At 46.6% G+C, this 27,940-nt stretch overlaps 1 protein-coding gene across 7 annotated transcripts in view; it reads right to left on the minus strand.

Moving 5' to 3' along the window:
* CACNA1C (calcium voltage-gated channel subunit alpha1 C) overlaps positions 1–27,940 on the minus strand; it is a 647,971-nt gene that overhangs the window by 220,485 nt on the left and 399,546 nt on the right. For all 7 annotated transcript variants that reach the window (XM_030939233.1, XM_030939228.1, XM_030939229.1 and 4 more), the window contains exon 5: positions 21,735–21,874. In XM_030939233.1, coding sequence (XP_030795093.1) covers positions 21,735–21,874 — 140 coding nt within the window. The remainder of the gene's footprint in view (positions 1–21,734; positions 21,875–27,940) is intronic.

Below are 27,940 nucleotides of genomic sequence, written 5' to 3' on the forward strand. Positions count from 1 at the left end.
ATTTTCCATCGTGGGCGGGGAATGAGTTTGCATTTCTAACCAGGTCTCAAGTGACACTGCAGCTGCTGCTCCACCAGACAGCAACCAGGCCCGGGGGCACGCTGGCCATCCTGAGAGGCTGCAGCAACCTCGTCCAGTCTTGTTGGGGTTCCGAGACACTCTCAAGCAGTGACTGGATTTTTGCCTGCATGGGGCTTATCCTCAATACATCACTCTTTCAAATAATTTGTATAATCAGTAAAGTGCGTGAAGCCAACGCTGGATGCAGAAAATACCATATACACTAACTGGTGTGAGGGTCCTGCGGGATTATTTGTTAAGTTTTTAATTTTAATTTTAATTTGTAAACACATGATCACTGCAGAGGGCCAGACCGGGAGCCACATACCTGCACCACACTGCTGGGGAGCACAAATGATGTGTGAGTGCCTCTCCTTCCAGCAGCAGTAACAGCCATTCAACAGAGTCATGCAGAGAGTCACAACCCAGTGCAGCAGCTTTATAGGTTTGAGCAGCTCCACCTGATTTCCCCTCTTGCTGGTGGCTTCTGTCACTGCCACTCTCATGGAGCTTGCATCCTCAAGGTTACTGATGGCTCCAGTGGGCCCATCCATGCCTTGACTTGGCCATCATTTTCCTTGACCTATTTGATACTATTGATGACTTGCTTCTTTTCAAAATGGTCTCTCCTTGTCTCCATGGCAGGGCAAAATTTTGGTTCTCCTGCAACTCCATATTTAATTCTTCACCTCCGTTCTTCCTCCCTCCATTCTGGGCCTCTTTGAGTCCGAGGAATATCACAGAGGCAAAAATGATGCAGTCCCTGCCCATGAGCTTTCAGCTAGATGGGGAGGCAGCCATGGAAAGAGCTCATTGCAAAGCCAGTGATAATATTCCTAAGAATTATGCCCAAAGGACTGTGGAAGCATAGAGGAGAGGGAGAGACTATCTTCACCTAGGAAAATAAGAAAACAGTTCCCAGAGCGTGGACCTGTGAGCTGTGTCCATGGGTGGAGCTTCTCTCTGCCCTTTTATTCTGTTAGTCTTCTGTCCTTTGTGTGGCTCTCTCTAAACTCTCCCTCTCTCAGAAAATTCGTGCACTTCACTCCTTCCTAAGAGTCCAACAGTCACCACTAAGCAGATGCATCCACACCTGTCCTTACATTTATTTCCTTTGTCCTCTCTTCTGAGTTCAAGACATGCTTCATAAACCTACTAGACATTTCTATGAGGTTGTCCCACCATCTCCTCACACTCAAATTAAGATAATTTGAGATGACTGGTGTTTTTTATAAAGGTATAATGGGGTAAAGAGAATCACAAGGGTGGCCTGGAAGTGGCAATAACAGTGATCTGTTAGCACCACTGGCTGAAGAAGTGGAAAGAGTGGTTACAGAAAGTGGGAAGGAGAGCGTTTTGTAGAAAGGACCATCCAGAGAGGCTGTGACAATGCCAGCCCAGACCTGCAGGGAAGGATCTGGGGATGGAAGAACCTGACCTCACCCTGCTCCCACCTGCTGAGCTCTTGCTTGGCTCTCCATTGACTGAACCCAACTACAAGCTGGAGATGAGGCAGCCTGTTGACGGAGGCCATCTGGTCAACTCCCCAGCCAGAGAGCAGAGTGGGGAATGGTGGAGAGCAGATGTGGTAGTGCAATTGGAGGATGGCTGGCAGACAAGACAGAGTGGCTTTCTATGTGCCACCGTCACCCTTCCTTTAAGCCAGGAGGAGGTATTCCATCTGGAGGGCTTCTAAGTTTTGTGAGCCAACAAGTTCCCTCCCAGGGACAGTGATCAGATAAATATCCTCTTACTATAACTCACTAGCCAACTCTGGGTCCTCATCTTCCAAAGTCATACCTGACTGCGTCTAAAAACGAGTGCTCCTTTTAGCATTTGTGGTGGTGACAATCACCACTGCCATCATCAGGTTGTGACTACTAGCCCACGCTTACTTCTGATCTCCATGAATCATGTTGCACTGGCTAGAAGCTGGAGATGTGATGAATCTCACAGATCATGTTTTCTGCCTTCATTTGGCTGATGAAGTAACAGACACTTTTAATGGTCTCACAGGCTTAATGGCTTTCAAAAGAAAATAGGTCTAGAACTAGGAAGGCAGATAGTTCTCCCTTGGGGAGGGGAGTAAGTTTAGCACGCTGAGCTTCCAAAGTGTCTAACGCATTTTCTTACTGGGAAAAAAAGCTTCCTACAAAGAGGGAAAGAACTATAGCCTGTATAGCTTTCCTACAGCCTCAAGTTTTATGATTTTTGCATGTTCTCATTAGAGTGTCCTTATTCATTAGAGATTTTCATTTATTTTTAATTTAGCCTTTCCATATTAATAAATTCTGCATCCCACACACAGTACGAGGAACACTAAAGGAGGGTTCTTGTCCTAGGAAAGGGATGGCGGATAACTGGTTCCCCAATAAATTAAAACTTTAGGAGTAATTAAAATATCAACCTTCAAGTTGAATTAATTTTTTGTATTATCAATGTGGACTGAAAAGAGAAGTTCAGAGAAAAAGAGAGAAAAGAAACCCTGTGTTGGAAGAAAATTGCATATGGTGAAAGGGAGACAAGATGATCTAAAGCAAACAACAACAGTAATAATATTAACTACCGTTTCCCGAGGACTCAGCACCTACTGGGCACCCCTGAAGTGCTTTACATACGTTGTTTCATTTAATTCTCCAACCGTCTTGATACAGATAAAATAACTGAGGCTTAGGTAAGACAGATACATTGTCCCAGATTACACACTTGGTAAATGGCAGAGTTGGAGTTAGAAACCAAGCCAACTTGAAGCCACAACTTCCACTCCTTAGCCTTTATCCAGGCAAAATGACCACCACACGGCACACACGTGTCACTTCTTGGCTCTGCACCATGGCAGATGTTGCCCCTTCCCTCCGGTCCTGATGGGACCTCACAATGCTTCTCAACAGTGCATCTCTCACGACAACTCTAATCCACTGGAAGTGGCTGCACCACGACTGCCATCCCTCTGTGCTGCCTCCCTATTGGTGGCAAACTAGGTTTCTGCTCCAGGCAGAATAAGGGGCAGATCTCTTTTGGCATCTGCCAATGATGTAGCTACCTGGGCCTGTATGTTTGCTTCTTCTTTTTTAAATATTTTTTTTTGGAAAAAACTGTGAAATATACATACAAAAAATGCAAGAAAGGGAGATGCTACAATGTATGATCCATCACAAAACAAACAGTCATGCAACTATTACTCAGACCAAGAAATAAAACCCCACCAGCTCTGCAGTAGCCCCGCGTACCCCTCCTGCACCAAGATAACCACTATGTTATGCTTCCATAACAAGTTAATACATAATTCACCACATTCATTTAAAAATAATGATTCTGTCAGTAGATGTAGGAAAAAAAATCTCATAAATGTGAGCATCCATTTATTCCCTAATATTCTGCACTCTTTTCTGCATTTCCAAATCTTTTCAGTCTCTGTGTATGATTATCAGTGTTTTTCCCTGCTCTCTCTCTAGTTCAACAACTCTATTTTCAGCGGTGCCAAGACTTCTTTTAAATCCATTCACTGCACTTTTCATTTCAGTGATTGTATTCTTCATTTCTAAAATTTACATTTGGTTCTTTTCCATATCTGGTTCTTTGGAAAATTACCAGTCCTGTCTTTGATATCTCTGATCGTGGTAAATACAGTCTATATCTGATAATTCCAATATCTCGATTCTCTGTGGGTCTGTTTCTATGGTCTATAGTTTCTCTCTATTTTCACTCAGGTTATTTTGTCTCCTTGTGTATCCAGTTATTTGGTATCATGAATGAAGCCTTAGTTTCACAAAACTGCTTTTCAAAATAATTTCAAAATGTTGATGATGGCATCCTTCTCCAGAGAGGATTCATATTTGTTTCTATCAGGCATCTTTTCCAAGTTCCAGAAAAAAGATTTAGAATATTTTGTCAGCATTTCTAATTATCCTCAGCAGGACAGTTGATCTGAGTCATCTCAGCTACCATTTCTGAAAGCAAAAGTGACCTGCACTTCTTTTTTTTTTTTTTTTTGAGATGGAGTTTCACTGTTGTTTCCCAGGCCGGAGTGCAATGGTGTGATCTCAGTTACCACAACCTGAGCCTCGCGGGTTCAAGTGATTCTCCTGCCTCAGCCTCCCGAGTAACTAGGATTACCGGCGTGCACCACCATACCCGGCTAAGCTTTTGTATTTTTAGTAGAGATGGGGTTTCGCCATGTTGGCCAGGCTGGGCTCGACCTCCTGGCCTCAAGTGATCTGCCCGCCTTGGCCTCCCAAAGTGCTGGGATTACAGGCGTGAGCCACTGCGCCTGGCCTGCACTTCTTATGGGAGAAACTACCTACGGAATCCAACTATAGCTTTTCCTGCCACACTCACTCCCAGAACCAGACAACTGGATTTTGAAAACAAGGATATATTCTAGAGCATTGGAAAAATCTTTGCCAAATTCTCCTACTGCCAAACCCTTGACAGAGCCTCTTGGAGTGAAGTTTCTGAGGACTGGCTGTTTGCTGAGCAATACACTTGATAATAAGGCCAAACAGGAGGAAAGGGTGGCTTGGTCACACTCACTGCAAATCCTCACTCCTCCCTTTAGAAATATAAAAAATGGTATACTTTTGGGGAAAACTTCAAAATATCTCTATGGTTTTGGTGGTAAATGAGAGGTACTCACTACAGAGTTATCTAGTTGAATTAGTTACTGAACTAGTCCTAATTGTGCCTCTCTAATGATTTTTTCTGGCAAATACCATTAAACCCAGGCAATAGCTTTCTTTTCCCTGGATGTTCTTGAGATGGGGTGTAACAAAGAACCAAATTTGTTCATTGCTGCCAACTTATGCTAACTCTACACCGTAAGCTAATCTTTCTATGTAACTCAAACAAAATGCTCTTAGGGCCACATACTTACTTATTTTCTAATTCTGGCTCAAATCACTATCACATTAATAGGGACTTTGGCACTAACCAAATTTTCTATAGTGGGAAAAATCTCTAAACATCATGCTTAGATTTTCTTTTTAAATATATTTTTGGAGGGATTTAGTGGGGGGAAATGCCAGGCTATTTCCTCGTCCGCTATTAATAACTGTGTGACCTTGACAAGTCATACTGCCTTTTCGGTCTAGGTTTCAATATCTTTAAAAGGTGGACATTGGATGACAGGGTGCAATCTGGCTCTAAAATTTTCTAAGTTGTTATTTTCCAAATAAAGCAAGATTCTAGTACCGTTCCTTCTTGCAATTACTACTGTGCCGTATACACAATAAATCCTCAGTAAATGTGTGACATATAAAGTAATATATAACATGCAACATTATATTTCATAATATACTATAATTAAGAACAGTTTCCTGAGTGCAGCACGAAGAGCTACAGTTCAAGCACACCCCGGCAGCCCCGTGGAATTGAGAAGGCAGAAATCAGGTCAGAATGTGGGAAGCTGAAGCGGCTGTGGTGGGACATCCAGAAGAGACAGCGAGGTAGATATGGGTCCCTAGAAGTTTGTGTAGGGGTTGCCCGCGTGTCTGTGGCTTAGGGCTGGGTTGTACAGGTACAGGATGAAACCAATGAGGCATATCAGATAGCAGCTACTTTAGGGTTGAGAGCAGAAAAGAGATGGTATAGGTTAATCAGTGCTGGGGAAAAAGCAGTGTCAGGAGGTTGGACTGACGACCCTGAAATTGTGGAGAGACCTAGTTAACATCTCATTACCACCCTGGACAGATGACTCTGACACTGTGAGGGCACCTCCTGGGAGTAAGGCCCTTCCTCTACAGTGAGACCCACTCTAGATCCATCCTGGCAAAGCCAAAATCAACGCCCTGACAACATCGGGAGGGGAAAATTAAATCTGGAGGTCGAGGGGTTTGGGCTTTCAATGTGTCAATCCCAACAAGCATAAAACCAAGCCTACACACGTTCATGGTGACAAGCCAGTGATTAAACTGTCTGCTGAAGAATCAATATGCTTAGGAATATGAAAAAATCCAGAGTCACAACAACATATTATCCATGATTCTAATATTTGGTAAAAAGAAATCACTAGACATATAAAGAAATGTAAAATGTGATAGTCAAGGAGAAAAGCAGTCAATAGGAAACAAAAAATGAGATTGTTCAGATGTTGGACTTGGCAGACAATGATTTTAAAACAGCTATATATATGTGTGTGTGTATATATGGGTGTGTGTGTGTACATATAGAGAGAGAGAGCGAGAGAGAGAGAGCTACATATGTATCCATATATAGATATATGTATTTAAAGGATGGAAGAAAAACTGATTAAATGAAATAAATGAGTATATGATCTTAAGGACAGAAATACAGAGAATTCCACAAATAAATGGGAACTATAAAAAGGAACAAAATGGAAATTCCATTATTGAAAAGTAACTGAAATGAAAAATTACGAATAGGCTTAATGAAGATAGAGACATTAGAGGAAACGTGAGTCAACTGAAAGAATAATCAACAGAAATGAACCAATCTGTGGAACACAGAGAATAAGAGACTGAAGAGAACAGAACAAAGCCCCAGGGACCAATGAGATACTACAACATGGCCAAACACTATGTATAATAGGAGCCCCAGCAAGAGAAGAGTGAGAATGGAGTAGAAAAAAATACTTGAAGAAATGATGGCCCAAAAAGTCCCGAACTTGAAAACTTCTCATTTATGAATGTATCTGAGAAGCTCAGAAAACTCCAAGTAGAACAAATATAATGAAAATAACAATGATGCACATCATAGTCAAACTGCTGAAAACTGAGAGAGAAAATTTTAAACCAGTCAGCAAAGAAAGAAACATTATGTGCAGGGAAATAATAATAATCATAATAATATCAGGCCGGGCATGCTGGCTCACACCTGTAATCCCAGCACTTTGGGGGGCCAAGGCAGGTGGATCACAAGGTCAGGAGTTCAAGACCAGCCTGGCCAAGATGGTGAAACCCCATCTCTACTAAAAATACAAAAATTAGCCGGGTGTGGTGGCGGGTGTCTGTAATCCCAGTTACTCGGGAGGCTGAGGCAGAGAACTGCTCAAACCCGGGAGGCGGAGGTTGCAGTGAGCTGAGATCATGCCACTGCACTCCAGTCTGGGCGACACAGCAAGACTCCATCTCAGAAAAAAAAAAAAAAAAAAAAAAAAGAATAAATTAAAAAGAAATCAATGACTTCTCATCAGAGATAGTGGAAACCAGGAGAAAATGGAACATCTTTAAAGTTCTAAAAGAAAACACAAACAAACCTGTCAATCAAGAACTCTATACCAGCAAAACCATTCTTCAAAAGAGGATGGCAAAAGACACATTCAGATAAACAAAAGCTTAGCTCATTTGCCAGCAGCAGACCTACATTATGGAAATGCTACTGGTTGCTTCAAGATAACAGGAAATTATACCAGAAGGGAACTTGGATCTACAGAATGTGCAGCGGAAGCACCAGAAACAGTAAATAAGTAGGTAAATGTAAAACACTATGTTTTATTTTCCCCATAATTGACTTAAAAGACAATTGACTAAAGTAAAAATAATAACATTGTTGGGTGGAACTTACGATATATGTGTAAATAGAAGACATATAGCAATCACACAGGACAGGGGGTTAAGTGAAATTCTATGATGTTAAGGTTATTACGCTTGTAAGCGTACACTTAAAATAGGTGAATTTTATTGAATATAAATCATGCTTCAATAAAGTTATTTTTAAAATGACGTATAAGTCAGGCGCAGTGGCTCACACTTATAATCCCAGCATTTTGGGAGGCTAAGGAGAGCAGATAACCTGAGGTCAGGAATTCGACACCAGCCTGGCCAACATGGTGAAACCTTGTCTTTCCAAAATATACAAAACTTAGCCCGGTGTGGAGGTACATGCCTATAATCCCAGCTACTTGTGAGATGAGGCACGAGAATCATTTGAATCCGGGAGGGGCGGTTGCAGTGAGCCGAGATCTTGCCAGCGCAGCCTGGGAGACAGAGTGCAACTCGGTCTCAAAAAAAAAAAAAAAAAAAAAAAAATCAAGTATAGAAGGTCCCGTTCTCTGATCAGTCCAACTTGGAGCCTGAGGTAGACAGATAGGGAGTTGGACCCACAGAGTACTAGCAGCTAATAGTTGCTGAACCCTTCCTGTGTGTTTAACACAATTCTATTGCTTTAAAAGCATTTACTTATTTAATCCTCGCAACAACTCCATGAAGCAGGCAGGTGTAATTTTAGCCCCCAGTTTATAGATCAGGATATCGAGGCACATAGCTAATAAACGGTGGCTCTGGGAATTTGAACCTAGGTAGTGGGATTCCACCATCTGCGTTTTTAACCACTAAGTGTCATGAATCAGCACGAGAGAATCAACCAATCATAAGACACATGGGGGCTCACATTCTACGTATTGATCACTTCACAGGACGCTGGCCTCACTGGATCTTCCTTTCATTCCCCCCTCATTTTTCTTTCCAACATTTAGAAAGCCTGGGTCACTTAGAAGCCTACGTGGCCTTTATTATTGCCATTATTTTTAATCAGTCATCACTTTGGCTGTGATTTCATGTTTGGGGGTCTTCAGACACAAAAAGGAATCCATTATGGAGCTTCCTGAGTTCAAGAAGCCTGCCTGTTTCTTGTGATGATTATACCACCTGCCATGGTCCTGGGCTCATGAGGAGTGCTTAACAAATACCTGCTCTTATTTTAGGACCTATTCTCCCACCTCTGGACTGTGTGATTGCTACTGTATTGGGAGCTGAAAGAGTGGCATCTGCCCCGGGTCATACTCTGTCAATGACACCTTCAGGTCTAGAATTAGTCGTTAAAAAAGAAATTCTTAGGTCACTGCTATTCTCTATCATCAAAGCACAGGATGATAATACTGAAAGGAATTTTACGGGTATTACAAGTTTTTTTTTTTCGTATTTCTGGAAAATGCAATTTAATTAATATCGTTTACATCTACCTGCTTTCACTAAATCTCAAGAGATTCAGGAAAGCCTTGTTGACAATAGAAGATAAGTCTAACAACTTCTGGGGAAAATATATGATCAAGGCATTCTTTCTGGGAAAATTAAGTGAATACATATATTATTTTTAAAGAAAGTATTTCTATTTTGCATAAGTGTTGATTAGTCGGACTATATGGTCTAGTAAACAGCTTGAAGAAGGCATTCTACTTTTTTTGGATGTCTCCTCAATGCGGTTGATGGTGCTCACGGTCCCAAAGCTTTTTCTGAGTTCAGCTTTTCCATTATCCTCCAACAGTAGTACATTTTAAGAATACTCAGAATTATCCCAGCTTAGAACTTGAAGCAACCCTGAAAACTCACCTGATGACATGCTGTTCCAACCACCCATAGCTTCAGAGGGAAGATATCGACAACTTGTGCCAGATTATTCTCCTCTTTTCTGCCCTGACACACAGCTTGACACCCCCTATGATATGACTGCATTTCCTGTTTAATCCTCTGCCCAGGTCAACACAATGCGGCACAGATGAAAAGACAGACCGGTGGCTCGTGTTGCTCAATGGCTGGCAGATAGTAGTCTCCGAATACAAGCTCCTGACCGGTGGCATGTCTGAGTGAAGACAGACCTTTCTGTCATCATCAGTATCATCTGCTGCTGCCACAGACCACAGTGTTTGGTGAGCTTTTTGTGAGAGGCACAGAACCATTTCCCCTGGCTAATGTTGAGATATAGACACACACACACACACACATACACACACAAACACATATATATATCAAAATTATATATATACACACACACATATATATACACACGCATAACACATTTATATATATACACACACACATATATATACACACGCATAACACATTTATATATATACACACACATACACATATATCAAAATTATATATATGTACACACACATATACACACGCATACACACATTTATATATATACACACACATACACACACACATATATATATCAAAATTATATATATACACACATACACATTTATATATACACACACATACACACACACATATATCTCAACATTATATATATATATACACACATATATATACACACACATTGATACACATACACACACACACACACACACGCACCCCAACATGTTTTTCCCCTCCCAATGTGATTCTGTATATCCTTGGGGTCACGTACCACACAGTCTACCGGGGTACCTACAACAGAAGTGGCAACAGCCTCGGTGGCTCTGAAATGTTCCCAAGCCAAAAATTAAAAAAAAAGAAAACAAACCTAACTCACTCACTCACTAATATGCAAGGGGGTGCTCAAGAAGTCAGCTGACCGAAAATTACGCATGATTAGAGGGCAACTGCCATGGTGAAAGGTGAGCAGGGTAGGCACTTACAGGCTAAAACTCTAGGGCGAATACAGTTGTACCCCTCCCATTTTACAGATGAGGAAGCTGAGGGTCAGAGGTTAAATGACAAGGTCACACAGCTGGCCAGACTTAGATCCCTGGTCTTCTCACCGGCAGGCCGGAGTGCCTCCCACTCCATCACCATTCCTGAGGTGACAACAATACTATTTGCCATCAGGCCCTGCCACCCAAGGGGCTTACAACTCTTGAAATAGATAGAAGGCAACAGGCAAACTATGAACCACTCTCAATCTCCAGAGCCAGGCAGGGCACCCTACAGCCCAGCAGCAGTGTGATTGTGCTTGGCTCAGGAAGCTGCGCTCCCTTCCAAACAACAGAAACCAAGTGCTGGAGGGAGTTATCCCAACTGGAAAACAGTCCGAACAAGATAGCCTGGATTTGCCTATCTCTAAATTAGGGATAACATTCCTGCGTTCCTAGACCACTGGGCCGATTCGTCAGCTAATCAAGCTCTTTGAGTCTGAAGGCCTTGAACGGATGCTGAATATTGCTGGCAGTTGGAGGTAACCCTAACATTTCTCACTGCCTCCTACATTTTGTTCTCAAATCAAAAAGAGACCAGTTCGTGACTGGAGGAATGTGTGTGTGCCTTAGCACACATGTGACGTTCCTGTGTGACTGCATGCATTCTTTGCCATGAGGACTTTTTACCCTGCTGTATCTAGAACACTAAATAATAAAGATGTTCTCAGTTCAGCCACATACTGTTGTGGATATTCAGTAACCTCTCAGTGAAACTCCACTACAGCGGAGGCAGGAACTTGTGAGTGGGCTTACTGTGTCAGTCAGCTCACTTTGCTGCATGGGGGGCCTCTTGCCTTCCTATCTGGTGTGGTGGATCCTCACAACCCACGGTGTCCCTCTCCAAGAGGTCTCGGGTGCTGGGAGCTCGTAGGACTGTCCAGGTGAAATCTCCTCTTTATCCACAGCACCCCTATCACTCACTCTTTGTAGACTGAGAAACTGAGGCAAAGCACCTGGCAGGGCAACAGAGAAGTCGCAGCAGGGCCGGGACTCTGAGTGAGCCCTGAGCTGCTGGCCCAGGCGTCTTTCAGGGGCACATGGGAGGCGGCCTGGAAGATAGCTGCTTAACTGGGGAGGCAGTGGTCAAGGGGAAAGCCTGTCCGCATTGGGAGATCAGGAGACACAGGGGAGAGGGTGGGCCTGGCAGGTGCTAAGGAGCGGGGCTGGGTGTGGGACCCACCCCATTCTCAATTCTGTTTCTGAGAGGCAAGGCTCCTGCAGTATGAAGGGCCCCTCCCACCCGCCCCCTGCTGTCTCTGGCTGCCCTCCAGGGTGCTCTGCTCCGTCTGCAGAGCACAAGTCCAGGCTACCTGGGTGGGAAGGCAGGGAGCCAGTTGTGGGGGCTTCCTCCCTCCTGGGGAGGCTGGGAGACCTGGGGGTGCCAAAGATCAGCAGCCCTGAAGGTTCCCTCACCATTGCCATCAGAGTCCCCTTGCAGACCATGCAGGAAGCAAGGGTCCTGCCTACCTGCCATCGGGTCACTCTGTGACCTTGAGAAAGTCATGTGGCCCTCCGGCCACAGAGCTCCTCTCTGTAGAATAGAAGCTCGGTTGGAATAGTCTAGTCCCTTCCCACCCAGACATTCAGATTCAGGACCAGTGCCATGAGACGCATACAGGGGGCAAGGTTTGAGTACTTCCTGTGGCAGTGAAAGAAGTGGGAGGGAAAGGGCTTAGAAGATGTTACAGGGACCGTCTCTGATGGGCGGGCAGAGGGACCAGGCAGCCTTCAGCGCTGTGTTAAGGAGAATGAGGGATGGCCTCGGGGGTGGCCCCCTGCACACGCCCCTGTCCTCATAAGCAGCTTTGTAAATGTCCCCTCATGCTGTTTAAGAGTATGTGGCCTGTAAGACCCCTAAAGGACAAAGGGGATAAAAAGCAAGAGAAAGGCCGGGTGCGGTGGCTCAAGCCTGTAATCCCAGCACTTTGGGAGGCCGAGACGGGCGGATCACGAGGTCAGGAGATCGAGACCATCCTGGCTAACACAGTGAAACCCTGTCTCTACTAAAAAATACAAAAAAAAAAACGAGCCGGGCGAGGTGGTGGGCGCCTGTAGTCCCAGCTACTCAGGAGGCTGAGGCAGGAGAATGGCGTAAACCCGGGAGGCGGAGCTTGCAGTGAGCTGAGATCCGGCCACTGCACTCCAGCCCAGGCGACAGAGCGAGACTCCATCTCAAAAAAAAAAAAAAAAAAGCAAGAGGAAGCAAAATAGAAAGTGAGGGGAGAACGAGGTTCAAGTCCAAGGACATAAGAGGGGGTGAGAACAAGGGGTGGAGAGGCCGAAGGTCTGCAAGCAGTGAGGATACAGGCTGGTGTGGGGAGGATGGGCATGTGGCAGGAGAAAAGGGATGCAGAGGCCAGCCGGTCCAGGCCCTTCAAGTCCCAGATGCAGTACAAAGTCCAGAGGGAGGGCAGACCTGCCCAAGGTCCCCAGGCTTGTTTGGGTGAATGCAGGACTGGAGGCTGGGTCCTCTGCCTACCCAGGCTTGTGCTCAGCTGCACCAGCAGCGTCCTGTGGGCACTTCAGTGTTAAATCACATCAACCAGAATTAAAGGGAGGTCTGGGAAGATGAGGACACAAGCAGTGGAAAAAGCAAGGGATGGGGAGTGAAGCACTGTGGTTTGAGCCTCTTCCCTGACTCTGGGATCTTCTCTGGGACTCCAACATATATCCGTTTCAGGGGCTGAGTTACATGATTTTGAATATCTGCTCTAGAAAGATGTTCTCTTATCAGTCCAGGCTGGGAGGCGTCCTTAACTGCAGGTGAGGTTCAGGAGCTGTTTGCAGGGACCATGCCTGCTGCCTAGCCTCCTGTCTTGCACAATGCGGCCAGAAAACACTTTCCTGGGAGCCACAATGGGATTGCAAATCTGCTGTGCTCAATTTACCAACAGCAAATTTCAGACAGGACAGTATGAGTGCCTTTAAACCATCAAAGTGTGAAAACACTCAGAAAAGTTGCTTTTAGTAGCTCTAATATGCCCCGAGTAGTCTGATTAACTGGCACTGCTTGCTAATCAGTGCGGCCAGTTTCACAATGACTAATCCCCAGGAGGAGAGAACCCATCTGGGAGGAAAACTACATCTCAGGATGAGTGTGGTTCACCTGGGGACTTGGCACTCAAGTGAGTTTTCAACTTCTGCAGCAGGAATTTTTAAGTCACTATTCATCATCTCAGTAACAATTTTTTAAAAAAGAGTGTTCGGTGTCAAGCAGCATAGGATCTTCTGGCAGGGTGCTCAGGACAGAGCAGGATGGCCCAGACCTGGCCTCTGGGATGGAGGTCATGCAGGGTGGGAGAGAGCAGTGGCAGCTTCGGTATGGCTCTGACCCCAGCTCTGCCACCAGCCAGGGTGGGTTCGTGAACCTCCCTGGAATTCAAGATCCATGGTCAGTTCTGACCTCCTTTTTTAGATTTCCAAGACACGTACCTGTCTCTGCAGTGCGGTTTTCTGAACGTTTCGTATGGAGAGTGAACAGCAGTGGCTGTTTAGAAAACTGCCTCTTGGCATGCCATCCAAGACCCAGCTCAGTCTGCTCACTGCAGACTTTTGCTCCTGGTTCTCACTACCTGTACTTCCTTTTCAGTAATGGGTTGGGGCACCCCACACCTATGTACTGGCCGAGGCTGGCCTGCATTGGTGACCTAAACAAATGAGGTTTTCACTCTCAGACATCCTTCCATCCCCATCCCTGCCTCTTCCACACAAACCTCAGGGCTCATCTCCGATATGTCCTCCTTCATAAAACTTTTTGGACTGCCACGGTCCCTGGTAAACTCTCCCCTTGAATCCATCTCATCATCTACACTGCGCAAGTCAAATAATCATACACATGCCTCTCTGGTGATTTTTGGTCTCAAGTTGCTATTTAACTCTTGAATATTCCTTCTCTTTTAAAGTATATTTGTTGTCTCTTGAGAATGATCTTGTCCTCTATTTCTAGGCTACTTATGTAACATAATAGAATGTAACAGCTATCACTTAACTGAGCACTTACTATAAGCAGGACACCATTAAAGCACTTTGCATGCATTAACTCATTTAGTCTTTCCAGCAGCATATGAAATAGGTTCGATTACAATTCCCCATTTTACATAGGAGGAAACAAAGGCACAGAGGGGCTTAGTAACTTCCCTAAGGCCACAGAGTCAGTAAGTGGCAGAAGCCAGCAGTCTGATTCAAGAGCTCATGTTCAAAACCAGCATGTCTTAAGCCTTTCCTTGCCTTCTATATGGTATCCACTCCACCGACATTTGTCTACTAACCAGTGCTGATTTGTTTTCAGGAAACGGTCCATACCTGAGCAAGGAAAAATGGAAGCATCTGACCTCTATCTACACACGATCCTCAGTGTTCCTTCTCACCTCTCAGGATGAAAGCAAACTTCTGTTTAATAGCAAGCTGTTTTCTATTCTGTGTGCTTCCAGATACAACATTTTACTGACAAAAGGGACATCCTGAAAGATCTAATCTTGTAAAGACTCGCATACTAGGAAAATGTATCCCATGAAAGGTCCTTAAAGCGTTCCATTAGGACTGAATTAAAATCACATTAACCAGGATGAAAGGGAAGTCTGGGAAGATGAGGACACAGGCAGTGGAAAAAGCAAAGGATGAAGAGTGAAGCAGTGTGGGCTTGAGCCTCTGCTCTGACTCAGGGATATTCTCTGAACTCCAAAATATGTCAGTTTCAGGGGATGAGTTACATGATTTTGACTCTCTGCTCTAGAAAGATGTTCTTGTATCAAATCTGGACTGGGAGGTCCAGATTTAAAACTGGATGGTCCTTATGAAAACCGGACAGGTGTTCTGTTTTGACTGATGGGAGTGCGCTATCGACCTCTGTCCCCGCACCTAGCTTTGTGCTCAGTTCACAGGGGCTGCTCAATAAACATTCATGATGGGTGAAGCGTATCTTCCAAGGCTAGTGCTGGTTTTACACAGAGGCGGTTTTTCAGTTCCCTTCATCATCAGATCAAGTCTAGGTTGCTGTGAGTTTTCGTCAAAGACCCTACACATCTTTCTCATCCCCATCTGTCTTCTCCCCTTATCAAGCCCCTCCTGAAAGTTCTTCTCCAGAAGGCACATGAGATGAAACAGAAAGGAGGAAAGGACCCCTTGCTTACTGCTTCACAAGCAAACGTACTCCTCACAAATACATTGCAAATATTTCAGCACAACTCTCCCTATTTATTGTTCATCTCGCTGTATAACGTTGATTCCTCCATATGGCTTAGCCTTTGGTGTAATATGCATGCTTCACAGCACTGCTGCTGTGGGAGACTGGATGTTCACAGCAGAGGAAACGGATTCTGTTACTGCAGAAGAGTCTCTATGAAGCCAAATGGCCAGATCTTTCAACTACACAGAACTCCATTGGATGGGCCAATCTGATTTTCACCTCCATAGCGTCATCAAGCCATTAGCCTTACAGCCTCACGGTGTGCATCTTGAGGGCCACAGCCACTCTCCTTCCTTTGTGTGATTTCCTGGAATGCCTCTCCTCACTCATCCTTCAAGTTCCCTCCCAAATGCTACCTTCTCCAAGAAGGCCCTCCCGATTCTCCATCCCCTCTCCCCAAAGTATGGCGTCTCCAATGCATGCTCGTCACAGAATTCATCACAGTGCACATCGTACCTAAACTTTGCTTTCTGGCATCTCCAAGTTTTATTCTATCTAATCACTTTTATGAATATTTTTTCTTCTACTACACTTCAAGCTCTCTAGAACACACTTGGCATCTGATTTACTTCTGTATCTGCTATAATGGCTAGTAAAACCTTACATAAAGTAAGTACTCAGTCGATTTTGTTGAACAAATTGATAAATGACTCATGGACTTGTACTCTCGCAATCATCTATTTCCACAACCTGTGATCATAAGATTTCAATGACATTTAGTACATTTAGTGCATTTAAAAAATGCAACTTTTGGAGCCTCTAACACTATTGGTCTAGAATTGCAGATGTCAAAAACTGCCCAACGAACCTATTTGCTGTAAGAAAAACCCTACATATCTACATATCATCTCTATACATTTCTTCATATCACCCAATTGTCATGAAGACCAAATGAGACGGAAGAAGTAAAGACCCTTCGGAAAGGCCAGCAAAGGCACCTGTCCAGGAAGCTGGCAGCACTCACATCATTTTAGTGGAGTGGGTGACTCGTAGGGCCTGTGATGTAAATCCATGCCAGCCACCATGGGCATCCGTGTAACCACGTTTGTTCATTCTACAGATATTTATCACCTGTATTGTCGGTGCTGAGGACACAGCTGTGAACACAACTAACAAAAACTGTTGGCCTCCTGTAGGTTATATTCTCATGAGGTAAGGGGTGATAAAGCAAATGAACACATACACGTATAGAATGGCAGATGGTGAGAGGTGATGTGGGGAAATGGAGCAGGGAAGGTAGATGAATGGGGTGAGGGGACGGCATCAGCAGGGGCAGAAGAAGTGTGCAGGCCTTTGTGGAGAGCTGAGCCGAGGGCGTTCAGACAGAAGGAGCAGCGCCGGCCACCACCCCACAGTGGGGTGAGCTTGGAATGTTGGAGGAATAGCAAGGGGGTCACTGTGGAGGGCTGGTAAGGAGGGAGAGGAGGGGAGGGTGAAGGAGGTGAGCTCAGCGAGGAAGAAGGCGTGAGACTGCAGGGCCTGTGGGACTTTGGCGCTCACTCTGGGCAAGTCACGGAAGCGTTGGAGGGTCCTGAGCAGGGCAGGAACATGATCTGACTTGGCTGTTCAGAGGGCTATTTGAATGCTGTGTTAGGTCCAGGCCATGATAGGGGTTGAGGCAGAGACTCCTGCAGGAGGCTGTCGCCATCATCCAGGTCAGAGGCGAGGGCGGCCAGCGCTGAGCCGAGTGTGCAGGTGGTAAGAAACAAATTCTTGATATGGTTGGAAGGTAAAGTTTGTAGGATTTTCTGATGGATTGTATGCAAAGAGTGAGAAAAAGAAATAAGTCCAATAAGGCCTGAGAAGCTAGAAGGATGAGGCTAGCATTTACCCAGCTGAGAAAAACTTGGGGAAGACTGGGAGTTCTGCCATGGGTCTTGCTAAGTGCAAGATACTTATTAGCTATTCAGACAGGAGAGGAATGGAGTCGGCAGGTAGAGATGCAAGTCTGAGGTTTGGAGAAAGGGTCTGGGCTGGTGACACACAGCTGGTGGTTATTGGAAGACACATAGATCATATTTAGCACCAGGAGGCTGGACGTGATAACTAGGGAGTGAGTGTGGACACAGGAGAGGTCTCAGGATCTACCCCTGGAGCGTTCCAATGTTAAGAGGGTGAGAAGATGAGACAGAGGTCAGCAAAGGATTCCAAGAAGAAGAAACAAGTACATGAAGGGCAGAGCTAAGAAAGAACGGTGTTCCGGGGCAGGGCGCCCTGTAATCCCAGCACTTTGGGAGGCCGAGGCGGGCAGATTACGAGGTCAGGAGATGGAGACTACCCTGGCGAACGATGTTGAAACCCTGTCTCTACTAAAATTACAAAAAAAAAATTTGCCAGGCGTGGTGGCGGGTGCCTGTAGTTCCAGCTACTAGGGAGGCTGAGGCAGGAGAATGGCGTGAACCTAGGAGGAGGAGCTTGCAGTGAGCCGAGATTGCGCCACTGCATTCCAACCTGGGCAACAGAGCGAGACTCCATTTCAAAAAAACAAAACAAACAAACAAAAAAGAACCGTGTCCCAAGGGCCAAGGGTAATAGTGGCTCAAAGACAAGGAGTGATCAGCTGTATCCAAAGCTGTCAACAGATCATGTAACATGGTCCTGGAGCACAGAGCACTGGGTGCAGTAACGGTGATCGCTGATGGTTTGGACAGGAGATGTTTTGGTGCAGCAGTGGGAAAGAAAGCCCCATCAGAGTGGATTCAAGAGATAATGGGAGGACAAGAATCACAGACAACAGGTAGAGGCAACTCTTGAGGAGTTTTGTTGAAATACAGAGGAGATAACCTATGGTTATGAGAAGTAGAAGAAGGAGGCATTTGTCTAGGTTTGTAGTCGGGGGAGATACTGCTGACATCTTTGTAGATGACACCAACCACACTGGTACAATGCACTGATCCACCATGGTCTGCATGGTTCCCTGTTTCAAAAGCTGCAGACACTATTCCAGCAAGAAAGGGCAGAAGGCTGGATAAGCTGAGGAAGTCACCATTTTACTGGTGACCCACAGGAAACCAGACACAGTTGTTACTCCTATGCATAAGCATGGAGCTACCTGCAAGGCACCCACAACAGCAAAACCATCTCAGTGTCATCATCTCTAATGGCGAAAATATTTTCCTGGACTGCACGGCAGGTAACATGAGGGCTTTGCATTTGAGGCCTTCATCCTCTTGAGAGAATTCCTAGCAGTGTTACTGCTTCCTGACCACTGCAAGGCACATCTACCTTACTTCAGTGCAGATGGAGACAGGGCTCCGTCCTCGGGAAGTCTCCTCTGTAGTGGAACCCAAGTGACCCAATCTAATCTAATTCTTCCTTTTAATGCCCTGTAGCATGAGAGGCTCTCAACCATGTTCATCTCTAATTAAGAATCTCTGGACTACAGCAATTACTGTAGCTACTGCTGTTGATAACAATCATCTCCTCAGTCTCTTTGTGGTAGGCTGCTATGCATTCTCAATCGCTCACCCATGCTTCTCTGCAGGTTCAGCACACTTCTTGGCCCCGTTATCTTTGAGGGTGGCCATGTGACTTGCTTTGGCCAGTGGAATGTGAACAGCTAAGACAGAAGCCACATTTAAGCATCAGCCTTAAGTTGCTGCTGCGGTTGGCTCTAGGCCCCATTTTGTGAGCATCTGCCCTCAGCCATGACAACTACAAGGCCTACCACCGAAGATGAGGGCTCCTTTGACCTGGGCTCTGGAATTGAATGGCACGCAGAATGAGGTCAAGCCCAGAGTCCAGCTGCGGGCAGAGGAGCTGCAGCTGACCCCCATCCTTAGGTGCCATGAGCCAGGTGTAAAAGTTGCTGCTTGTAAGCCGTGGAGAGTTTGGGATTGTTTATTCCTACAGCAAAAGCTGACTGATACACTCTTTTATTAGACTGTCAAATTTATCTAGTGAAAGAACCATGCTTGTTCTTTATGATATGCCCTAATACCCCTAATAAGAATTTTGTAGGCCCCTTATAAGTACGTAGATAACAGGCCAAGGGTCACTGTGTCCATTTTGCTTGGTTGGCTGGCATTTGGAATTAACTCCTAGTTCCTATCACTGACACACTGGCAGTACCATTACCAGCTCCTTAAAGTCATGTTCAAAGTCACCATCATCTTCCCTTCCTACTTCCTGATTTGGGCTATTGAGTTATGGCTGATTGACAAGGAAAACCCAAATAATTTAGGCTTCAAAAAGAAGTGGGTCCTGGCCATGATATATGCAGTTTCTATTCCTAAGTACTCCCAAACAGTCAAGGCTGAGTAGAGAAAGTCGGCTTTAATTGTGCTTGTGTGCTCAGCTGTGTGCCTTTTGAGCTTAAGACAGGCCACAAGCTTTGCCCAGGGAGTCCCACTGCAAAGAAAACAAACTCTTGCTTTTGCTTATTCAGTAGGTTCCCTTTGCTTATTTAGAGACTGAACTAGGTATTGTGTGGGAATCAGAGGCAACAGAAGGCACAGTTCTTGGTTTCAAGGGGCTTATAGTGTAGTTTAAGAGACAGGATATATGTGTAAAACTCCAAGACAATCGGCCGGGCACAGTGGCTCACGCGTGTAATTCCAGCACTTTGGGAGGCTGAGGCAGGCGGATCATGAGGTCAGGAGATTGAAACCATCCTAGCTAACATGGTGAAATCCCATCTCTACTAAAAATACAAAAAAAAAAAAAAAAATTAGCTGAGCATGGTGGCAGCACCTGTAGTACCAGGTACTCGGGAGGCTGAGGCAGGAGAATCACTTGAACCTGGGAGGTGGAGGTTACAGTGAGCCGAGATCGTGCCACTGCACTCCAGCCTGGGTGACAGAACGTGACTCCGTCTCAAAAAAAATAAAAAAATAAAAAATAAAATCCAAGACAATCAAGAGATATATACCACTTAATTCTTTAAAAGAGGCAGTGCAGTGTGGTGAGAAAGAGAGCTGGTCTAGAAATCAGGAGACCCGATTCTAGTTTTGGCTCTATTGCTAGTTAATTAAAGTCACAGGAAGATCTTTTCACTGTTCCATGCATGAATAACTGGTTAATATAAAGCCCCTCACATTTCCACGGTTTCATGACTCCATGAGATACCAACCAGCAGCACACTGGGTACCAAGTGCTCAGTGCATGGCAAGGGTAGGAGAGGCTATGCATCTGGAGGTCATCTGTCTTCCTGTCCCTCACCCCATCTCCAAGCTCATCTGGTTCTAGCTTAGTCTGAGAGGTCTCCTATGTCTTGAGTCATGGGCCAAATCTACTGGAGCTGAACTGAAAGTAAAATTTAAGCAAATGAGTCCAGAATTGTTCTCAGACACCACAAACTGAAGAGGAAAGAGCAGGAGGAGTTCTCCTAAAGTGGACTGAGCCCCCAGGAGCACCTTGGGCTGGCATTTGCTGGCACCTCCCCAGGGGGCCTGAAGCCACTGTGTTCAGTACCTGGGGTGCATCCATAATGGGCCAGGCTTCTGCAGGAGTGGCAGAAGAGGTGTTGTCCATGTGACTGACATTCGGATAGATAATACCTCTCCAAACCCCTCCGCTGATTCAGAGAGCTGAATACCCTCCTCTCTTTGGGTAAAATCACTTCTCACAATGACAGGTGTGGTGTCCCCAGTGGGGCTCCTGAGGCCTGGACTGCCCTATTTGACAGGATGGGAGGAGAGGGCTGGGAGAAAGGTTAAAACAGAACTTTTACAACATCCACTGATGCTTTCCTCATTGTTCTTTGGAAAAATACAGAAAGTAGAGATAATCTCATTGGCTAAAGTGCTCTGGAGCCTCGGGGATTAGCCACCTGGCTCTTCTGCTGCAAAATGTATTTAAATCCCCATCCCAGGGCCTCCAGGGTGGCTCAGATGGCCATGGGATTACTTCTTTTATGTGGTATTCATGTGGCTGAGTGACTGCTGTGAACTGTCTCCAGGAGTTTCCAGGAGCTGGGACCACAGTGTGTTTTAAGGTACTTACATCAGAGTAGGGTTCTTCAGCTCAAAGGAACTCATTTTAAAACAAAAACAAAAACCCCTCCATTTATATGAAATCAGGTCCCTTTGTAGAGTGTTATTGGCAGTTCAGCAAAGGACAGCAGGAGGTGGTGAGAAGATAACACTGTACACAAGAACAGGCTTCACTTACTTGGGACTCCGGACACCAGCCGCAGGGGTCGCAGCACGCGGAAGGCCCTCAGCGCTTTCACATCAAATCCGGCCCCTTTCCCTCCGAGAGCATTTGCCCCGTCTGCTTTGGTTGCTTGTTCTAAAATTGCACTAAAAAGCCTAGAAGAGAGGAAAGAGAGAAGGACTGTCAGGACTGGGTTTTTTTTTTTTGCCCAGCTGGGGCTTTGACCTCTGGATGCAGCCCGGAAAAGCAGATTGCGCAGGGGTCTCCAGCCCAGGAGTGGGTGCTGTGGGCGTGCGTGGAGTCTGTGGGTAGTTGTAAGCTGACATCCCCTCAGTGTGGGTGGTGGCCATGCCCAGGGTGCCACCACGGCCCAGGGAGGCCTGAGCGAGCTGAGGGGCAGGCCCTCTGCCATCATAAAGGCATGAGCTGGACAGGTGCTGGACAAAAGTGGGAAGCAGGTGACGTCTGTCGTCAGTCCTCATCTCCTTGAGGAGCCCTCTGCCCTCTCCATGGTATCCCAGCACCCCTCCCAGGGGTGCCAGCAACCACGTGCTCTATTTCCCCACCTCCTTCCTTCTAGAGACCCCCCTCTTTGACTTGTTCCTGGCCCATGGAAATCTCTTTTGTGCTGGCCTCGGTGGCTGCTCAGGAGGCGGGTGCTGCACAAATGAATGAATGGTTCAGTGGTTAAACAAGAAGGTCTCAAGTGGGGCAAAACCACACGTGCATGTAACTGAGATGCAGGGCTTTCGGCCCTGCCACTGTAGGTCTGAGCTGGCATATTCACTCCTCCAACAAACAAGAACACCTGTGATGTGTCGGGCACTGTTCTAGACACTGCGGCTACAACAAAATGGACAAAGCCCTTCCCCTCATGGAACTTACATTCTAGCAGGGAGACAGAAAATAAACTGAGCAATCAATAAACAGACACTGCAACTTAGAGTGATGAGTGCTGAGCAGGAGGGGCAGCGAGGGGCTCTGCAGAGAGAGGGTGAGGGCTGCCTCCCTTCCCACCTGAGAGGTCTGCACAAAGAACTCCCTGCAGGTGACACTTGAGCAGAGGCCTATCGGAAGTGAGGGTGGGACCCACTTCATTATCTAGAGACTGTTCCAGGCACAGAGGAAGCAGGCGAGCCAGAGGCCCAAGGGAGGAGCAGGGTGTGCGTTAGAGGAACAACAGCGACCAGTGTGGCTGGAGCAGAGCAGGAAAAGAGGAGAACTGTGGGAGAGGAAGTTGGAGAGGAAATAGGGAACCCCAGCAGGTACTGGTATCCTCTCTGAGACAGAAGCCACTGCGGGACTTTGAGCAGGAGAGTGACAATGACCTAACTACAGGTCTAAAAGAATCATTCTGCTGTTGTGGGAGACTCTCCTGTCGGGGGCGAGGCCAGAGACCAGCTGCTGCAGTCACCCAGGCACGAGACGCTGGTGTCTCAGAACGAGTGGTGGTGTTGGAGGCAGTGAGGAAACGTTGGATACCAGATTTACCTTAAGGTAAAGCTGGTGGGACTGGCTGATGGACTAGATGTGAGGTGTGAGAAAGAGAGGGGAATCAGAGAAGATTCCAACAGTTTGGGCGTGAGCAACAGGAATGATGAGATATGGTGGAATGGACATCAAGGGTTCTGCCGAGAACTTGTTGAAGCTTGAGTTGTTGCTTGGACATCAAATGCATGTCTTGAGTTGGTTCTACTGTGTCTGGAGGTCAGTGGGGAGGTCTAAGCTGGAGACAAAAGCGCAGTAGTTGCATAGTTCATATTTAAAGTCAAATTGTATGTGACTACCTAGGAGGCCAGCGCAGAAGGTGAGGATGTGAAAGGACCCAACCCTGCAGTGCTCCCACACTGCGGGGTCAAGAGAGGAGAAAGCAACAAGAGAGACTGATGAGGGATGGCTTGCAGAGCAGTGACGTGGAGAGAACAGCACCCCACGAAGCAGGTGGTCAGTGAACAGGCAGTGGTGTCACATGCTGCAGAGACACAGCTGGACACCGACCACTGGGTTTACCAACATCAAGACCATCTAGACCTTGAAGGCATCTGTGTTGGTGGAGCGATGTGGACAAACGCCTAGCAGACATAGGTTCAAGAGAGCATGGGAGGAGCGGGAGACCGTGAGGATAGACAGCCCTAGCCAACAGAAATATGAGGCAAGCCACAGGTGTGAGCTGCATGTGTAATTTACCTTTGCTAGGAGCCACATTAAAAAGTAAAAACAGGTGAAATTAACAGTGATCATAGATTTTATTTCACCCAACATAGCCAAAATATTATCATCTCAACATGTAATAAATATAAAAAATTATTCATGAGACATTTGTCATTCCTTGTCTTGTAACTAAATCTTTGAAATATGCTGTATATTTTATACTTATGATTATTATTGCAATTCAGATTAGCCACATTTCAAGTGCCGAATGGCCACATGTGGCTACCGTAGAGACAAGTCTTTTGAGAAATTTTGCTGTAAATGAGCAGAGAAAAAAAGGGGGTTACTAGAAGTGGGAGTGGAGTGAAGAGGGTTTTGTTTCTGAATGGGAGATAGCATTTTTCTATGTGATGGGAATCATCTAACAGAGGCAGAAAATGTGATGACATAGAGGTGAGAGAGAACTGCTGCTGGTAGGACGGAGCTCCTTCATTGGCAAGAAGGGGATGGGTGCACACGAAGGGTGTCCACCTGTGCAGGGGCAGGGCTATGTGCCATGGTTCAGTAGGAAGGCACATTGTCAGCATAGATGCGTGGTTGTGGGAATATATGAAAGTCCCCTTCTGACTGCATCTTTCTCAGGGAACTGGGGAACGAGGCCATCAGCCGAAAATGTGAAAGGGGAAGGAGATGGGAAGTGTGAAGAGAGAGGCAAGGGTGCTGAAAGAATTCTCTCAGAAAGCAGAAGGGTGAATGGAGTGGAGACAAAGCAGGAGAGCCCTCAGGTGTCACCAGGGGCCTCCTCGAGGTTGGAGGTCATGAGTGTAAAGTGAGACTCTGCTCAACTTTGCAGATTTCTTGACCCTTTCCAGATACCAAGCAGATCTCTAGTTGGACTTGATTAGGGTTGGTGTTTTCCAGCTGTGTAAGATAAACAGACAGAAGACTAAGAATGAGCTGAGCATAAATGCAAGCCTTGAGTGAGTGCAGCAGTGGCACATGGCATCTGCGCTGGCTGGAAGGAGGGTGGACATGGTGGCAGGGATGAAGAGTGCAGTGGGACGAAGGGATTAGAGTGCGGTGGGACGAAGGGATCATGGGAGTCAGGGTGAGAGAGGGAGGGGACGGGAAAGACGGTGGTGCTGGTTAGACAGTAGGATGTATAGATTTGGGATTATGGGGTAGGTGTTATCAGTGGTGACAGGGATATTGGCTATAACCATGGGAGTGGGCCTACTGAGATAGGCTTCCCAGAAGGCAGATATCCAGGAACCAAGAAGCTACTGTAGGGAAGGTAGAGAAGAAGTGAGTGTTGGAGTGAAGTAGAGTGAGCCAAGAGCCCATGTCCTAAAGGCATAAGGAGGGGTGACTCAAAGGTCTGCAGAAGGTTGCAGTAAAGAGAAGTAAGGCATAGAGGATCTGATGACACTAATGTCAAAAGGGAGGGGGGTGCAGTGGAGCAGAAATCAGGAGCTGGCAGAGCCCCCTTAGACCTGGCAATCTGGTGCAGTGGAAGGAGGCTTCTGGGACAGGAAGTGGCTGCCTGCTGAGAGACAGCAGAGAAAGCTGTACCCTCATGGGAGAATCTGGAAGTGACTGGAAAGGAAACTGAGAACTGGGCCACCTGTTTTGCAAACAAAGTTTTGTTGGAATTCAGTTACACCCACTCATGGAGATACTGCTCTTGTCCTGCTGCTGGGCAGGGTGGAGTAGCTGGAACAGAGACTTGGCTTGCAAAGATGAAAACCAGCATCTGGCCCTTACAGAAAAGTTGACTGACCCCGAACAGGCGAGAGACTATGGGGATAGGAGGGCACAGTGGGAAGGTTTCCGCCGTGGGGTAGTGAGAAAGGAGGGGTTAGATCACAGGATGCACAGAGCCACATGGGAACAGGAGTCCGGGTGATGAGGGATGACTCAAGAATTTTGGGCTTTTCATGGCAACCGAGAAAAATAGGGGAAAGGGCGTGCAGGGCGATTTCTGTCCTTTATACCCAGAGAGGTTGCAATGGATTCATTGGCAGCAGAGTGCACTACACGCTGGGTCATGTTTCTTCAGTAGTGGGGCCTGGGATCAAGAAGGGCGCCCAGGTATGGAGAGTGGGTCTCCATATCGCGTCTGAACTATGAGCCAGGGCAACTTTGATTCAGGAGCAATAGGCTTGAGCTCTTAAGTGACTTATGTCCCAGGTAACTGGAGCTAGAAATGGGAAACTGCAGCTGGGGGATTAGCCAGATGCATTAGCAGAAGTTCAGGGCCAGGCAGGGCTGAGCCATGAGGGAATTGGCCTAGAAACGCTCCATGGAGGCTCCCAGGCACTGACTGGCTGAGTGACTGGGGTTCTGGCTCCTCTGGTCCAGAGGACGTCCCTTCTATCTGGTCTGTGTACTGGACCTCTGAGCAAGACTCTCAACAGCGGGCTCTGAAGCCGAATGAAGTTTGAGGACCCTGTCCAGGCCATATCTGCAGTGTCTCTCAGCCTGGCGACTTGACAGCTTCCTACGTTAGCTGGTGAGGCCTTGAATCCCAGGCAGAAGTTGCCAGGATGGGGGAGTGGGCTTCTTTCTCTACAAGGGAAATGTTCTTTCCACTGAAGCCTGGATCACTGAGACCAGAGGAAACGAAGACCCGTTTGCAAATTTGTCAAACAACATTCCAAATGCAAACCAGATTTTGTTCCCAGTATTTCCTGCAAGAAAGCAATATGCTTATCCGAATAAAAGATGTTCACAAAATAGGATTCAGTGAAGGGAGTGGAGATTAGACAACTTGCCCTTTATCCGCTTTTAATTTTGAAAGGGTAGAAAATTCAAACATGGATGTAGGAGTGGCTGGTGTATTTCTTCTCAATGAGACGTTCTAAAGGCAAAACCACTGCTTGGTGCCCACTGGTCCCTAAGGATTGGGCTCTGACGTGGATGCCTGGCTGAAGGATTGCTCTGGGAGCTGTCTTTGGCAAATCTGTAGCCAGGCAGTGGAGCTGTTAGAAGAAAAGGATCGTGAGGCTGTAGAATGATCGTGAGGCCCAGATAATGGGAAAGGCAGGGCCACCACCCTGCTAGGGAGGCAGGGCAACAAAGCCTCACTGGCTGGCATGGAACCTCCTGAGCAGGAGATCCACTGAGGATTCCATGGTCCCTGGGTAGGGGGAGGTGAATCTGAGGCCACCACAGTCCCTCCATGTTTATTCAGCAGTCCCACCACCAAGAGGCCTCTGCTTTAGGAAGGAAAGAAATGCCCCGTGTCATGTGCCACCAGAATAGCAATGCAGAGACAAGGCTCTCAGCCTGGCACTCAGGCAGTAGGCAGGCAGGTCCACCTTTCTCCAGGGCAAGTCAGGCTCCCCCAGCTGTGTGGGAGGCCAGGAGAAACCTTTCCCTACAGCTACAGAGGAGGGGCCAAGGATAGCAGATATGTTCCAAGAGACCCAGAGAAGCAAAGGGCTACCCAATATTACTACTTAACATTGCCAAGGAAGCAGAAAAAGGAGGCGGGCTGAAGAGAGGTGGTAAGCTGCACCCTCCAGCGATGGCGGATCGTTATAAGGATGGGCTGAGTTAGACAGGATGAAGAGCCCTTAGGAGAAGAGAGACTAGGTGCCAAATACGTCCCAGTGCAAGTACAACCACAAGCTGGGCCACTGCTGGTGTCATAACTTCTGTGGCTTAGAAACAGGAGCACACGGCTGGGCGCAGAGGCTCAAGCCTGTAATCCCAGCACTTTGGGAGGCTGAGGCGGATGGATCACGAGGTCAGGAGATCGAGACCATCCTGGCTAACACAGTGAAACCCCGTCTCTACTAAAAAATACAAAAAACTAGCCGGGCGAGGTGGCAGGCGCCTGTAGTCCCAGCTACTCAGGAGGCTGAGGCAGGAGAATGGCGTAAACCCGGGAGGCGGAGCTTGCAGTGAGCTGAGATCCCGCCACTGCACTCCAGCCTGGGTGACCGAGAGAGACTCTGTCACAAAAAGAAAAAAAAAAAAAAAAAAAAGAAACAGGAGCACACAACTGGATGCCTCCCTTTCTTCATCAGCCTCATGGCCTAGACCCCAGGGAGATGTGACTGGAA

Source organism: Rhinopithecus roxellana, chromosome 10 (assembly GCF_007565055.1).
Source record: "Rhinopithecus roxellana isolate Shanxi Qingling chromosome 10, ASM756505v1, whole genome shotgun sequence".
In the NCBI taxonomy this organism is placed as follows: domain Eukaryota; kingdom Metazoa; phylum Chordata; class Mammalia; order Primates; family Cercopithecidae; genus Rhinopithecus; species Rhinopithecus roxellana.